The following is a 13,964-nucleotide window of genomic DNA, read 5'->3' as shown; positions in this document are numbered from 1 at the left end:
CCGCGGGAGCCGCCTCGCCCGGAGGGACGCGCCGCGCCGCGCCGCGCGCTAGGATGAGCTCGCCCGTGGACCCCAGGATCAAACAGGCGCTGCGGAAGAAGCCCGCGGAGCGGAGCGCCGAGGTGAGGCGGCCGGGCGGACCCCCCCCCCAGCGCTTTATCCTTTTTATTTTTCTCCCCGCTGTTGTTTATTCCCCTCTGGAGGAGTCGCAGGGCAGCAGCTCCGCGGAGCCGCCCGGGCAAGTGTCGGAAGGAGGGGATGCGCCTCGCTGGGAAGCGCAAAACTTACATATCCCAGCGGTGCAAAACTCCTGGGAGAGGGAAGAGGAAAGTTCGGGAGCTGAGAGGCTCTGCTTACCTGCGCCGCGATGCAGATTTATACAAAACGGAGCTAATTATGTTTTACGGGCTTCATAAAGAGACGTGTTCCCGGTGAGTGGGAGCGCAGAAATGTGCGGGGCTGGGGAGCTTCCATAAAACATGTTTTCCAGTTAACTCCTTCCTGCTCCTTCCCGACTTGCTTCCCGYGGCCGCTCCGGCCGGCGGCGCGGTGGGAAGCGGGGCTGCCGTGGGCCTCGTGCCCGCGCTGGGCCTGGCCTGCGCTCCCCGGCTGCTCCTTGGCCTTCCCGTGATTTTTATGTGCTCAGGAATGAGTGGCATGAAGTGATAGGCGCCGGGGCTGGTCCCGCTGACACAGGAAAACATCTGCGCTCCCTGGATGCTCCGCGCGGAGCGGGACGAGACGTCCCGCTGGGCCACAGGCCGGGAGTCATGGCAGGGTTTGGAGCAGGGACCAGGAGAGAGGCCGGGATCCGCGGTGGGATTTGGAGCAGGGACCAGGAGAGAGGCCGGGATCCGCGGTGGGATTTGGAGCAGGGACCAGGAGAGAGGCCGGGATCCGCGGCGGGATTTGGAGCAGGGACCAGGAGAGAGGCCGGGATCCGCAGCGGGATTTGGAGCAGGGACCAGGAGAGAGGCCGGGATCCACAGTGGCATTTGGAGCAGGACCAGGAGAGGCCGGGATTCGCGGTGGGATTTGGAGCAGGGACCAGGAAAGAGGCCGGGATTCATGGCGGGGTTTGGAGCAGGGACCAGGAAAGAGGCCGGGATTCGTGGCAGGGTTTGGAGCAGGGCTCTGGGCTCTGTCCCATCCTGCCACCACCTTGAGCCCTCTCGGGATATCCGACCCGTTCCTGCCTCTGCTTCCTTAAATAAAAGATGAGGCCGCCTCTAGGAAAGCTCCCTCTCTTCGTCTATTTTTTCCGCTCCTCTCTTGCTTCAGACTTTCCTTCTTTTCGGTGTCCGGCGTTGCTTCCAGCACTGCTTTGCTGCCGCAATTCCCAGCGTGGGGCGAATGGCCGAGCGCAGGAGTGTCCTTCATGAGCTGGTGCCGTGKGCCCTGGGCTTTGCCTTTGGGAACAGCCTGCTTGGCATTGCAATATCAAAAAACTTTGTCTTTTATCCAATATTATAGTCTAATATCTGTCTTCCACCCTGCCCCGTCCCCATTTTTCCCCTCTGACAATTGTTATGGTATTTTTTAGCGTTGTCATGTAGTTTTGGCCAATGCAAGACAAAATGTATGTTTTGACATTAAAACTCTCGGGCATTGTAACCTGCACCTTGGTTGCACTGTGCTGGATTCACATGGAGCTGGGCAGATTCCTGTTGATCTGACRCCAGGGTTGTGAGTAAACTTGAATTTGCAGTGGAAAACAATAATGGAAAAAACAATCCTTTGCTAATCAGACTAATAGCAACTTTAGAAATGATTTAAAGAAATCTTAGTTTCCTTGTGGCCCTTTCTTGGCAAGCCCTTAGAGGCGCTTAACAGTGAGACTGTTCACGACTGAAGTTCAACAGGTACTTGGAGCTTGGTGGASGGGGCCCCTGTCCTCGCTGCCTGTTCCGGAGCGGGTAACTACAGTCAAATCAGTTCTGTTTTCTTGGGATGTGTTTGCTTTTTATATGTTTAGAAAGTGACCTCATTTCAAGGAAAGTCCTTATTTTTTCCCCCCCCTCTCTATAGGAATTGAGACCTAGGTCGGAGAAGCAAAGGAAAGCTAAGCAGGTTATTGCAGTCCCTTCCTGCCCTGCTCCCTCCGTTCCTGCTGCTGCAGTTGACACGAGCAGTTTACTGGGCATCACAAATTACAGGTTGGGGCCACGCTGATTAGTAGTGTGGGCTTGTGCTTCCCAACCAGCATCTGCGCAGCAGGCTCCGAGAAATAATAATTGCATAAATGATCCATAAGTCAATTTTAGTTTGAGTAATACAATTATTCATATGTATATATAGTGATACTTACACACACAACACTTATTTCAGGGCTCTTTCTTGATGACTTGTTTCAGTTTGTAAGTGCGAAGATACCTTGCATGGAGATACTAAAGTATTTCTGTAATTGTTTTTGAGATTTCTCTCAATGGCTTGTTGAAAGAGGTGTTTGTAGCATTGATAATTACAATTTTTTTGTTTGCTAAAATCTGCTAGAGCAAGTTTTCAGAGCTGTGGTAACATTCCAGTGTGTGTTAATTACTGAAGTGTATAAGTTATGCATATTAGGCATGTAGACACTTGATTTTTTTTTTTTTTTTTTGGTTGGTGTTGTAGCTCAGATGCTTCATGTATGATAATCTGTAATTCTTAGTGGGGCAGGGGTGATTGTTTTGATGAATTCCTGGAGATTAATGCACTTAATGATACACATTTTTATGTAGTGGCTGTTCAGCTACTCCAGTTAGAAATTTCTAAGAATTCTATTGAGAAAAACAACAAACTATATGTAATACAGAGTATAGCAGGTACTAGGTACCTACTGAACTGCAYGTGATACTGTATGGTATGAAGTTCTGTATGTATTGTGTGTGTATATGATATAACCTGTGTATGCATGGGCGGCCTAGGTGTTGTGTCTGCGCTCGTGTGTGTTGTGATTATGCCAACAAACCATCTCTTTAAGATCTGACAGCGCCAATAAATTCATATTCAAGCCAAACACTAACTAATTGTACATCTCCTCAGATACATAGCCTGAAACTCGATGTATTTATATTTTCTATCCATAATAGGTTATACGTATTCTGATGCTGCCTATGTGTATAGGGGTGTGTATTTAAGATCCAGCCTAAGGGTGCAGGATTTGTTAGTGTTCTCTCRGGTATTAAAGAGACCATTTGTTGGAATAATCTGTTGTTGAAACCACGGTCTCTCCCTTCAAATGGATGAAACCTTTTCAGTAGTGGACGCTTATTCACTTATAAATAATACCTCTATTCAAACTAAAATGTTAAACAAGTATACGAAGTTTTAGATACCCAAACGTGCATTGCAGGGTTACACGGACACTCTCGCAAGTTGAGATCTTGTCTTTGATGAACTTCCCCGTAGCGTTTTGGCTTCCCGTTTTGCTCCTCATCACGCATGTTCCTCATGTGACGAGCGGGGCTATTGAATTAGCCGCACTTGAGAACACTTTAATGGAAGGAAATCACATGTGCGAGGCCGTAGGAAGGGAGCAGAGCCGTGCAGGGCRGCATGGGGGTGCTCGCATTGAAGGCCTACATTTTTGAAGCCCCGGGTTCCTTATCTGAGGTTAATCTGCTGGGGAGTGGTTTAATGGCTGCAAGAGATAAGGTCCCAGGACCTGATAGGGCGAAAGAGCAGATGATCGGGCTGCATCCTGCATTCCGGCTGTGTTCCCCTCTCCTCCTTGCCACGAGCTCCTGGTTTAACGCCCCCCTTTCCCAATGGAATCTCTTCTAAATTCTTCACGACTCTGTCATAGACAGCGTTTCCTTCCATGGTGGCTCTGCCTTTATTGGATTTCAAAGACTCGGCGTTTATTTTTATACCATAAGCTTTTGTGTTTTTGTAACGTAATTTGTCTTCTTTCGGTGCTTCTCAATTACTGTTGGTTCAACTGATTTTTGGCAATAACCCCTCCTGCTCTTCCTGTTCCCTTTTCACTATGAAAGTGGAAAAAGGGGAAAAAAAAAAACCAAACCCCAAAGCTCATTTGCACAACTGTGTAATAAAAGGCCGCCCTTTGGAGTGTGCGTATGATGCTTCTTGATGGCTTATGTATAGAGGAATATATCTGCATTAGTCTAAATCACGCACCGCTACTACAGTGATGGACATTATAAAATGTCTGTAATAAATAAAATAAATGATTGCTGACAAAGTAACAAAGGCACTTTTGTACTGTAGCACAGCTGAGCCAAACGGAGGAGAACATCTGCTTCTTGTTTCCAGAAATAACTGTTATTTTGAAGGKTTTTTTTGTCCTTTTAATAATTTTCTGTAAACTCAGTAGGTGAAACAGGATTAGCCYTTGTTAAAAGCCATTGTTTGTGCCCTTCACCTTGAGCTCTTAGCAGCACTGGTCTAACGTGTTGTTGAAGAGCCAAGTAACACAATTACAGTTGTAGAATCCTTAAAGAAACTAGATTCTTGCAATTGTCTTAAAACCAACTCAAAATTTGTATTAAATGAGATAGCAGAAACTGGTTTGTTCTTTAAAAGAAAAAATCCTTGATGTGGGCCTCCGAAATGGGAAAGAGTATTGACGGAAACCAGGCTCGGGACATAATCTTCTGCTCCCTGCCCTCTGTCTTGCGGTCGCCTTCCCATTTTCGGTCGGTGACAGGTTCTCTTACAGCTGCCTCTTCCTACAACTTTGTCACCCGAGTTAGGACTCCGGATCAAACCCCGCGTTTCCTCCCCATGCAGTCTATCCCTGGAGAGGCTGTGATTCCAAAACATCCTGTATTTAATATTGGTCTTTAAACTAACTGACCACTGTGGTGTTTTGTAGCCATCGTGCCGTAAGGCTGGGGCTACCCTCCTTCGAGGCCTGGGCTCCTTCTGATGTGTTTGACAACATTAAGTACGTGGCACTCGGAAGAAACTTCTCCTGTTGGTGTGTTGGTTATCGCTGCGTTAAGCAAGTGATTGCTAATGCATACTGATATCCTCCCAATTTACTGCTAATAAATTCCTGGCAGGCTGCTCCGCGCCATATGCGGATTGCCGCTCTTTATTTGTATGACAGCAATTATTATTTACAGTTACAAGAGCATAAAGCCTTGTACTGTAATAATGAATACTTTACAAGCAGTCTTATGCGGGCCGCAGATACAATTTTAATTACGGTTTGAAGATCAAACCCAGAAAAATAAGCTATTTTATTAGCAAAACTGTCGGGTAGCTTTAGGGAAAGCCAGTGCACGTACTCCAGTCTTGTCCTCCTGCTAGCAGGTTCTGTCATCTCTCAATGTCTTTCTAAGGCATAAGCAAACATCTAGGTTTGGCAGCTTGATCTATTTTAAATGTATCTCTATATCTACATTATTCTTGTATCTTTTCTTGGATATTTCTTACTGTTTCTTTTTTTTTTTTAATACTATTTAGAATTGTGAGTATTCATCTCAGATCTGTGATTTTCCTGTAATAAGAGTAATAAAAAAACTAAGCTTGCAGACTTTTATACTGACTCCCTAAACTTCTCTTATGGTAATTCAGTTTTGCTAAACTATTTTGCGTCTTGTCTGTGAGCTGGTTGAGAATGAAGTTCTCTGCTAAGAGCTTTTCCATCTGCTTTTCCCCACGTATAAGTGGAGCCCAAGGGACATCAGGCTGCCCTGGGTACCCAGCGAGTGTTACGTGATGCCCCCAGGTTTGCGTAGGGACAAATTTCTCTTGTGGATACCGTGGATACCTCAAACTAACCTTCTCTTGCTGTGTTAGTGTGTGGTTGATCATGTACCAACTTCAATGAGTGCRCAAAGACAGGCTGCAAAGTCAGTCTAATTCTGGCGATTTTCTTTAGTCTGGTCACTCGTGCCTAGTCTTACTTGTGACGTGTAATTTATTTGCCTGCTTTTTTGTCAGAAGTACCTTAGCAGTCTAGCACATGTTCCAATACCCAAATAGTCCAGATTATAAATGGTTGCAACTAAAGCAAATATGTGTCCTGAAACTGAAATAAGCCATTAATAAGTTTAAAAAAACCCTCCCTGTTGTTTCAAATGAACCAAATTACACTATTTAAACACCTACCAGTTTTTAACCCAATATATGCAATTTTTTTTAGCTTGTTTTTGTTTTTCCAGTAGCGAGACTAAATGTTCCACGTATTGGTCCTCTGATTATTTATGACGTGGAGACACAAATAATGTTATGTTGAGTCTTGGCCGAGGTACAGTGCTCACAGAGGAAGCCTTATGGCCGTTCTGCAGCTGTTGTCTGTCTGGAATACCTGCAAGGAAACCCTGCTAGTGGCTCACAGAAATAAACATTTTTTTTCCATCTTTCTTAACAGTTAAGGCCTGTTGAGTTCGGCCAAATATAGAATTGAGGTTCTAAGCAAACAAGCTGGATTTCAGGGAACTGTTTTAGCTGTGGGTACGTATACTGGGTTTACTGTGGTGTCACTGATAGATACTTCTTAAATTTGCAGTTTGTCTAACAAAGCTTTTTTGTTCAAGGAATTTGGTATTAAACGAGTAAATAATGTGGCTGTTGCTAAGTGGTTGAGTGTTTTGTTTTAGTATCGGTTTTCATATTAACTTATTTTATGGGCAATCACATAGAAGGAAAAAAAGAACTTGGAGACACTGTGACTCTTAAAGTTCCCTGAAGTAGAGTTGCAAGTTCTCTTTTTTAAAAAATCTATATATATTATAAACTGTACTTGAAAATCAAATCTTTTTTTTCAATAAAGGTGTGAACCAGAATAAAACTGCCCGCTTTATTTTCACCTTTCAGTTTGGGTGAAATACCAAAGCAAGCAAACTTGTAATACAAACTCAGAAAAAGTAAACTAGAGTGAAAATTCTTTCTTCAGCCCCAAAAGAAGCACTAGTAACTTGGGAGCACCCTTCGGGAGCTCTTCTGTGCCCCAGCTGTGGCTCTGGGGGCTTGCGATGCTTTGGCAGCTGGGGTCTGCTCAGGACCTTTCCTTGGCTGCCGGGACGCTCGGCRCTCGGTTCCAGGCGCTTCGGGTTCCCTTGCAGTCCCTGGTCTGGTGTGAAGTGTTAAACTGCCTGTCGCTGTGTGATGGACACCGCTTTCTCAGGCAGCTTCTAGTATGGTTGTATTTGTCTGTGTATTTTTTTCACTCCGTGCTTGCCCTTCTAACTGTATCAGCCTGCGCTTAAGCAGCTAATTCCAGCTGCCCCTGTCTGCAGGACGTTCCCCCTTCATCCTCCGTGACTCGCTGCATTGCCGGGACCAGGTTCCTGGGAAAGCCTTTTGGCCAGGCTTGTTTGTCTGCTCCATGCCATTCCCAGCTCTGATTCATTACAGCGAAGTGYGAGTAAGAAGGCCAGTCTGTTATAGGTTGCAAGCAAATGAAGACGTTCAATCCATTTGCTTGCAATCCATATTTTGTTATTATTTTTTTTTTTAACTTGCGCTGCTTCTATCTCAAAACACCAGCCTACTCTACCTGAAGAAGAGAATGCTCCATTAATTTTAGCTTCGACAGGATTGCAGCTCYGAGTGTTGGCGGGCTTGAGGACGGCTGCTAGGAAAAACTGCTAAGCCACGCTACTGCGTGCTGGCTGATCCCAGGGCTTTGAGTGGCTCTTGCATTTAAAATATGATGAAATTCTGGGCATCCTAATCGAGCGCAATGAAAATATGGCCTTTCTCTTATGTGTGTAGCTGTGCAGAAATATCCAAGGCCCCGTCTTTCTCTGCTCCTRCTTGCTGAGGTTCACTTGAAGGAAATCTGGCCACAGTGCTGCAGTAGCAAAAGCATTTGGGCTTGATAATTTGTGTGAYGTTATCATTCGCCTTGTTTGATTGCTGTGTGTACATACAGCTAATCTGTGACGTGCTTTACATGAGTAACTCTTCCAGTACCTTTTCTGAAAGGTGGGTGCGTGTAAAACATGACTTTTAAAGGAAATTCTGCTGTAAGACATTCTTCTATGGAAGTCTTACGTGGAAGAAAATTGCTGGTGTGGTGTCTAGGTAATTTTTTTWTATATATATAAGTTTAAAAAATATATATGTTGGAGGTTATTGTTCTCTCTGTGAGTGCCGGTGCTGCTTCTTTTCTTGTGTCCCACTCATACTACGGCTTTTTAGTCCGTGTTGGTTGTTAAAGGAATTTGAGAAATGGGCGTGGGCGTGAATATTTAATTGGAATTTCTTGGTCCTGCTATGAAATTACTCTCGTATTCAGAACGCTGAACTTTCCCTTGTTTACCATCCATTAGACCTCTCTTCACCTTGCTTCAGAAAGTACCGCTGCGAGGCCTAATGCTGCAGCCCCTGGCTGACACAGGCAGCTCTTGGTGTTGAGAACTTGCTCGTCTGTTGCTGTTGAGCAGCTTAGGCTGTATACAGTTGAAAAACGACTCTTTTTGAGTTGAAAACGTTGAAAAATGACTAGGTTTTTTTGCACGTCGGYACCTCTGAAGACGACTTTAGATGCTGCAGAACAATTCCGGGCACCCTGCACCCCGGTCGCTGTGGTGACACCAGTGTTGTAGCTGACCAGTGACTACAGTGTCACTCTTAGCTGTGTTCCAGTCTGAAGTCAAACTGGTGACCATCTAATCCAGGACCTGGAACTTTCATGGATGAAGCTCTGATTCTTCTTGGCAAATACCAAGGTTTCTACTCATGTGAACCTTGAACATTGCTAAAGGAGAGAATCAAGGTGACTCTGTTCCATGTTAATCATCCAGGGAGCACACAAAGCATGCTCGCTCTAAGATGACTTTTCCTATCTGTGTTTCCACTAAACTGTTCCTGGAAAAAATAGTTTTTCATTTTAATGACAGCTGTAAGTGACAGCCCTGAGAGTCAAACCAGAAACTAGCATCAAGGCCTGGAACTCTTTACTGGAACTTATTTCCCTTAATATACATCCTTCTCCATGCTGTGGGGTCATGCACTTAGTTACATCTGTGCAGCAATAACTTAACTGAATGTTAAGTGTGTGTGTGTGTTAATGTTACATTCAAAAGCGGAGTTTTATTCACCACAGAAAACATTCAGTTAAGTTATTGCTGTTGTATTTCCTGCAATTTCCTGTTGTATTATCCAATTTTCTAACAAGGAGTTTCAGAGACTTCTTACTATGTAAGGGTGTGTTCTGCAGAGCTGTTCATTTGAGCTCAAGGATGACTCCAGTGCCTCATTACTAGCCTTAGAATAAGAATTCCTTGGAGATATTGGAATAGTAAAGAAGGGCGAGAAGAGGGTGTGGAAGGAGGTGGAGGAGAACTTCAAGTACTGTTGGCATTCAGAAAAGTTGCTAAATAGAAGAAAAACACAGTTCTGTTTTGTTCTGTTTTAGTTCTCCAAAACTGCGGAGGGATTTGAAGGTGAGGACAGGCAGTTAAGATGTGTAGGTGTTTAATTCCTCAAAAAATGGTATTAAAACCCTAAAATAATTCACTGARTAAGAGTCATAATAAAAATTTAAATACCCTTAAAAGGAGAACTCTTCAAGTAGTGTAGCACAGCTTGGTGCAAGATTTAGAGGAGTCTTTCCATAACAGAAGTAGTTTTGTCAAAATAAGTGTTACTGCTTTGAGTAAGGACAACTGGGTGTCTGTAGCACAAATGAAGACTATGAAGATAAAGCTCAATCCTAAGAAGCTTCCATGTGCACTGTTCCTGCGGATGCAAAGGATGGATCTTCAAGGCCTTGTCTGACAATGGCCACGTATTCCTGGCATTGTCACAGTGGATGTCACTGCCTGGTAAGACTTTGTATCAGGTGTGCTTATATTCCCATCCCAGGAGTACAAAGGACTGGAAATCTTTAGGTGGAAACCAGGCTCTTGGTCTTGCAGTGGTTTTGCCTGTGTCAAACAAGCTGTATGTTCTGGAGGAACGTACCCAGCATAAACCCTGCACGAGTTCTAGTTTGCAGACTTTCTTAAGCACATGCAAAAAACCTTTGTTTTCATTGGGAAGTGAATTGAAGACAGACCTATGAGGCGTCGGGAGCTCTGCTTCTCCTTACAGACCTGCTGCTGCCATAAAATCGGTTCTGCTGCTAGAGTGACTGCCAGACAAGCTGCTCCTGAAACTAGGAGGTCTTCTTGTTCCAGTGCCCTCAGGCTGAAAATATAGAGGTTTTTCCTTTGTTTGATGAAACTGTGATACACCCTTCTTCCCCTTTTGATGATTTTAAAAGAGTATTTTGGAAATACCCCTAGTTCAGGGAAGTTTGCACAAATTATTTAGCATTCTGCAACTGGTTTCTCCAGGTTCCTTAGCTCTGCTAATTATTGGTTATCTTTTTAGCATGTTAAGAAAGTCTAGCAAAACCTTACAGAATGGGAGGAAAAAATGACTGCCTTGAGGGATTCTCTCTTTTTAATCTTTCTGTGCTTGATTAAAGCATTGACATTTAAGCAGTGCATTCCTGCAAAGACTGATTAATAATGAACCTCCAAAGTTGTTTTTTGGGTCTGGAGAAGAGATCTCGCATTGTGTTGCAGGCACAAACAGCCAAAGAGGTTGTTCTAGCCAAATATGAATTCCTACGAAGATATAAAAGTTTGTTTGAATTGTGTAGCTAGCATATAGTTCTTGGAGTGTCTTAATATTTCTCACCATGATAATTTGTATTTGGAGGAGCTGGAGAACGACAACTCCCTTCCAAAACTGTTGTGAACTTGGCCTTCAGAGGTCATGGATTTGCTTATGTTGCTGAACGCTGTCTCTGGGAGGGTTTTCACCCTTCTGTCAGAGCTGTGCTTGCCAATGACTACTGGATATTGTGGCTTATGCAACAGGGTTATTCCTAAGTCTAGTTTCGCTTAGTCTGTGTTTTCAGGACTCCATGTAACACTGCCGAACTGAGCAAACTTCTGCCCCTACTGCAGGCTGGGCAAAGTAGAAGTGGTCCTTGTTGATGGAGGTTTCTATTCCTGTTTCCCATCTGAAGTAGGAAGGAAATTTGTTGTCCTATGTTGACTGCTGACCTGTTAAACAACTCTGTAGTGCTTCTTTCAGAAAATTCTTCTGTCAATGCCATTATACGTGACTTTGACATGGCTGTTCAGCATTTGAGAATGCCCTGACTAGATCTGATGGTCCTTTGCTTCAGAAGGGGCCCTTCTGTCCGCTTCTGTAGCAGCCTAGTCTACTGCTTACCACGATGGAGGATGGTTTGCTTTTGCTGAGTGTTTCTTCCTCCTGTTTACCAGGCTAACCGGGTCATTGACAGTGTTGACTCTAAGGAGGAGGTGACAAAACGTGGCATTGAGGATGGGGTGTAGTGGGCTGGCCCTTCAGCTTGGCAGTGGGTTGTTAGACAGTTTCAGCCACATGCTGGGATCTTGGTCCTATTCCTCTGTCCCAATTAATTGATTCTTCCATGGTCAAAATTTCAGTATTAAATCATATATTCAAATTAAAGACACGGTGGCCCTTCCCACCTAATAGGCAGCCTTGTTTCAGAAAGTAGGAGGCTTAATGGAGCTAGTGGGATCGCTAGGAAGAACTGCTCAGCTTCTTGCATGTCTGTGCTAGTCTGCTGCTCCAGACTGACTCGAGCGCCACGGGTTACCCTCCTGGGTGGAGCGCCCAGCTCCACATGCACACGTTTTTTTCTGCACACGTTAGCCAAAAAGGGGGTTATGTGGTATATAGATCCATAGGTAACTTCCTGAGCAGTGTGGTGCTGCCTAGAAAGGTAGATTTTTTAAGAAAAGCTGAAGATTCCCCGTGTACCTGGCTTAGGTCCCTCATCTTGCAAACTAGAGTAGGTAGAATTCAGAGGTCAGGGTTCAGCTTTAATAACTTCAGCCAGTGATGATGTTGCTTTGTTTTCCTAAGCTCTAGACAAGCATGCCTCTATTTTTGCCTGAAATAATTATACAGCTTCACCAGTAATGAACACTTRTGCGGAAAGGAGAGCTCCAGGTGATAGGTCTGCCAGACCGCCGTGCGCTTGGGTGGGCTTCAGCCGTGAGGTGTCTGGATGAGATTCCCATGCATTATAAATACACCACTTTTTTTCAGAGCCACATAAAGTATCTAAATTGCAATATTAAATCTTCCTGCTGCTTCTAGGGGGGAAGAAAAGGAGGAGAGCCTGGGGTGTGTGTGTCCTGCATCTCTAGCAYGGGCACTACCATTCGGAGATGGCTCTGTTGTAATCGCTTTATTGCAGCATTCTGCTCGGGCTTCCAGGCTCGGCTTTCATCACGGGGTACGTGTGTCTTCCCCTGACGTGAGCTGATGAGTCAAAAGTCTCATTCTTCAATTAATGCAYTGCACTGTTTCTTAGAAACTTGTATTTGGTACTTGCTTTAAGTTTGTGTGTGTGGTGGGCTCTTTGTAAGAGACTTACTGTATCTCCATATGGGATATGGCTGAGCAATACTGAAAGAGCGAGGAGCTGCAGAAATCTCTGGGGTATTGCAGGACAAATTAGTGTTGATTATGGTTTCAGAGGAACGACAGAGTTGAATGTGGCTTATTTGGGGCTGGTATGTGCAAGTAATTACAGGCTCGGAAGTTTTTGCTCTCCTTGATGAGGATGCACTGGCTGATCGGAGAGCAGGCTGCGATGTTATCTCGTGCCCTGTAACTCAACGGGTAGCCCGTGTCTTGCGTGTTACCGGTGGGGCTGCGTTGTGAGGTGGTTCTGTAGGTGCTGGGCAGTGGTTCTGCCGCTCCCCAAGCCTTCCCCATGCGCTGTTCATCGGGAACGTCTTGTTGGGAGCGGCTCATCCGGTGGCAGGATGGGCCAGGAGAGCTCCGAGTCCCCGCGCTAGTGCCATGGTGAGCACGGGTCTGAAAGAAAAGCTCTTGCTCTTTTTGGTCTGCAGCTGCTAATTTGCTTTTTTAGGATTATTCTTCTTGCAGCGCTTTGTGTAAGCGACCAGACACTTGCTGATGTCAGCCACTCAACTTGTAGACTTCAGACAGCTCTTGAGGAGCACCAAGGGTGCTGCTCTTGGGGTCTTCCATCTCCAAGAGAAAGCCCTTCCATGTCCCATTCTGCTCTTCAACACCAGTCACCCYGGGGCTCAACTTTGGACATGGTGATCTCTGTGTTCTCAAGACTGCTTCTTTCTAGCTTTCTAGCATTAATCTTTAAGTCTGAAATATATTTTGAAACTCAGTAATGAGTGTCTAGGAACTTAATGATAATGTTTTACTTTTTTTTCATAGCTATACTGTTGTGCTGATCCAGGGTAAAGGCTGAATTGCACTTCAGATATTCTAAACTCTCTATAAGTTGCTCATTTTCAGTAAATGAGGTTTAATGTTCTTGGCTTTTCAGTTTAGGGCCCTGGGTATTCGCTTTGCAAAATCAGCTTTTCCAAAGGAAGTTCTCTGGCCAAGATGGAGCTCCAGAAGCGCTGACTCAGTGTGATGAAACAGCAGTAAAAATAATTAAAAAATTTTCCTCCTTCATTCCTCCAAATGCTTTTCTTTCTACCGGAGTCTTGTATCAACATAGTCCAGGGTGCCTGGGTGGAAGGTGTTTATCTGTATTGGGTGTGGGGAGCTGTTGGTGAGTAAAGAAAACTCTTATTTTCAAGTATAAATGTTTTACTTTTTGTATTTTCGGGAGTACTATGCTGAATGGTAGTACTTTCACTCTATAAATAAACTGTAATAATGGGCCCAGGGCCTCTGTTCTTAAACCAGATCTGTTTTATTTTTCTGCTTTTATTATGGAGGCTTCTATTCCTTGGAGTGAGATGGAATTTGTAAGTCTGCTCTTGCAACCACGTGTGTGTTGCAAGGAGCCACATTAAGGCGCGGGCACGATGCGTTCACCTTGTTCAGAGATGTGGTACTTCCCAGGGAAGGAGAGTGTGAGCCTGTAAAAACAGCTCCTGGCAGGCTGGGAAACAAAGGGCACGTCCTATTTTTTGGCTTTGCACTTATTAACTGATGTTGTCAATTGCTTCCCCGATTTGCAAAAGAGCAAGTCTCTTTTTTTTTTTTTTTTTTGTTTTTTTTCG

The 13,964-nt window shown here is 44.7% G+C and overlaps 1 protein-coding gene across 4 annotated transcripts in view; it reads left to right on the top strand.

The window, feature by feature from the left end:
* The first annotated feature begins 45 nt into the window (after positions 1 to 45).
* Positions 46 to 13,964, top strand: part of RAPGEF6 (Rap guanine nucleotide exchange factor 6) — a 99,687-nt gene continuing 85,768 nt past the window's right edge. For all 4 annotated transcript variants that reach the window (XM_026045292.1, XM_026045276.1, XM_026045284.1 and 1 more), the window contains exon 1: positions 46 to 122. In XM_026045292.1, coding sequence (XP_025901077.1) covers positions 54 to 122 — 69 coding nt within the window. In that variant the 5' untranslated portion in view covers positions 46 to 53. The remainder of the gene's footprint in view (positions 123 to 13,964) is intronic.

Source organism: Nothoprocta perdicaria, unplaced genomic scaffold (assembly GCF_003342845.1).
Source record: "Nothoprocta perdicaria isolate Ctin4 unplaced genomic scaffold, notPer1 scaffold_107, whole genome shotgun sequence".
NCBI classification, from domain to species: domain Eukaryota; kingdom Metazoa; phylum Chordata; class Aves; order Tinamiformes; family Tinamidae; genus Nothoprocta; species Nothoprocta perdicaria.
Note: the sequence above shows the minus strand (reverse complement) of the source record. Positions and strands in the feature narration are given on the sequence as shown.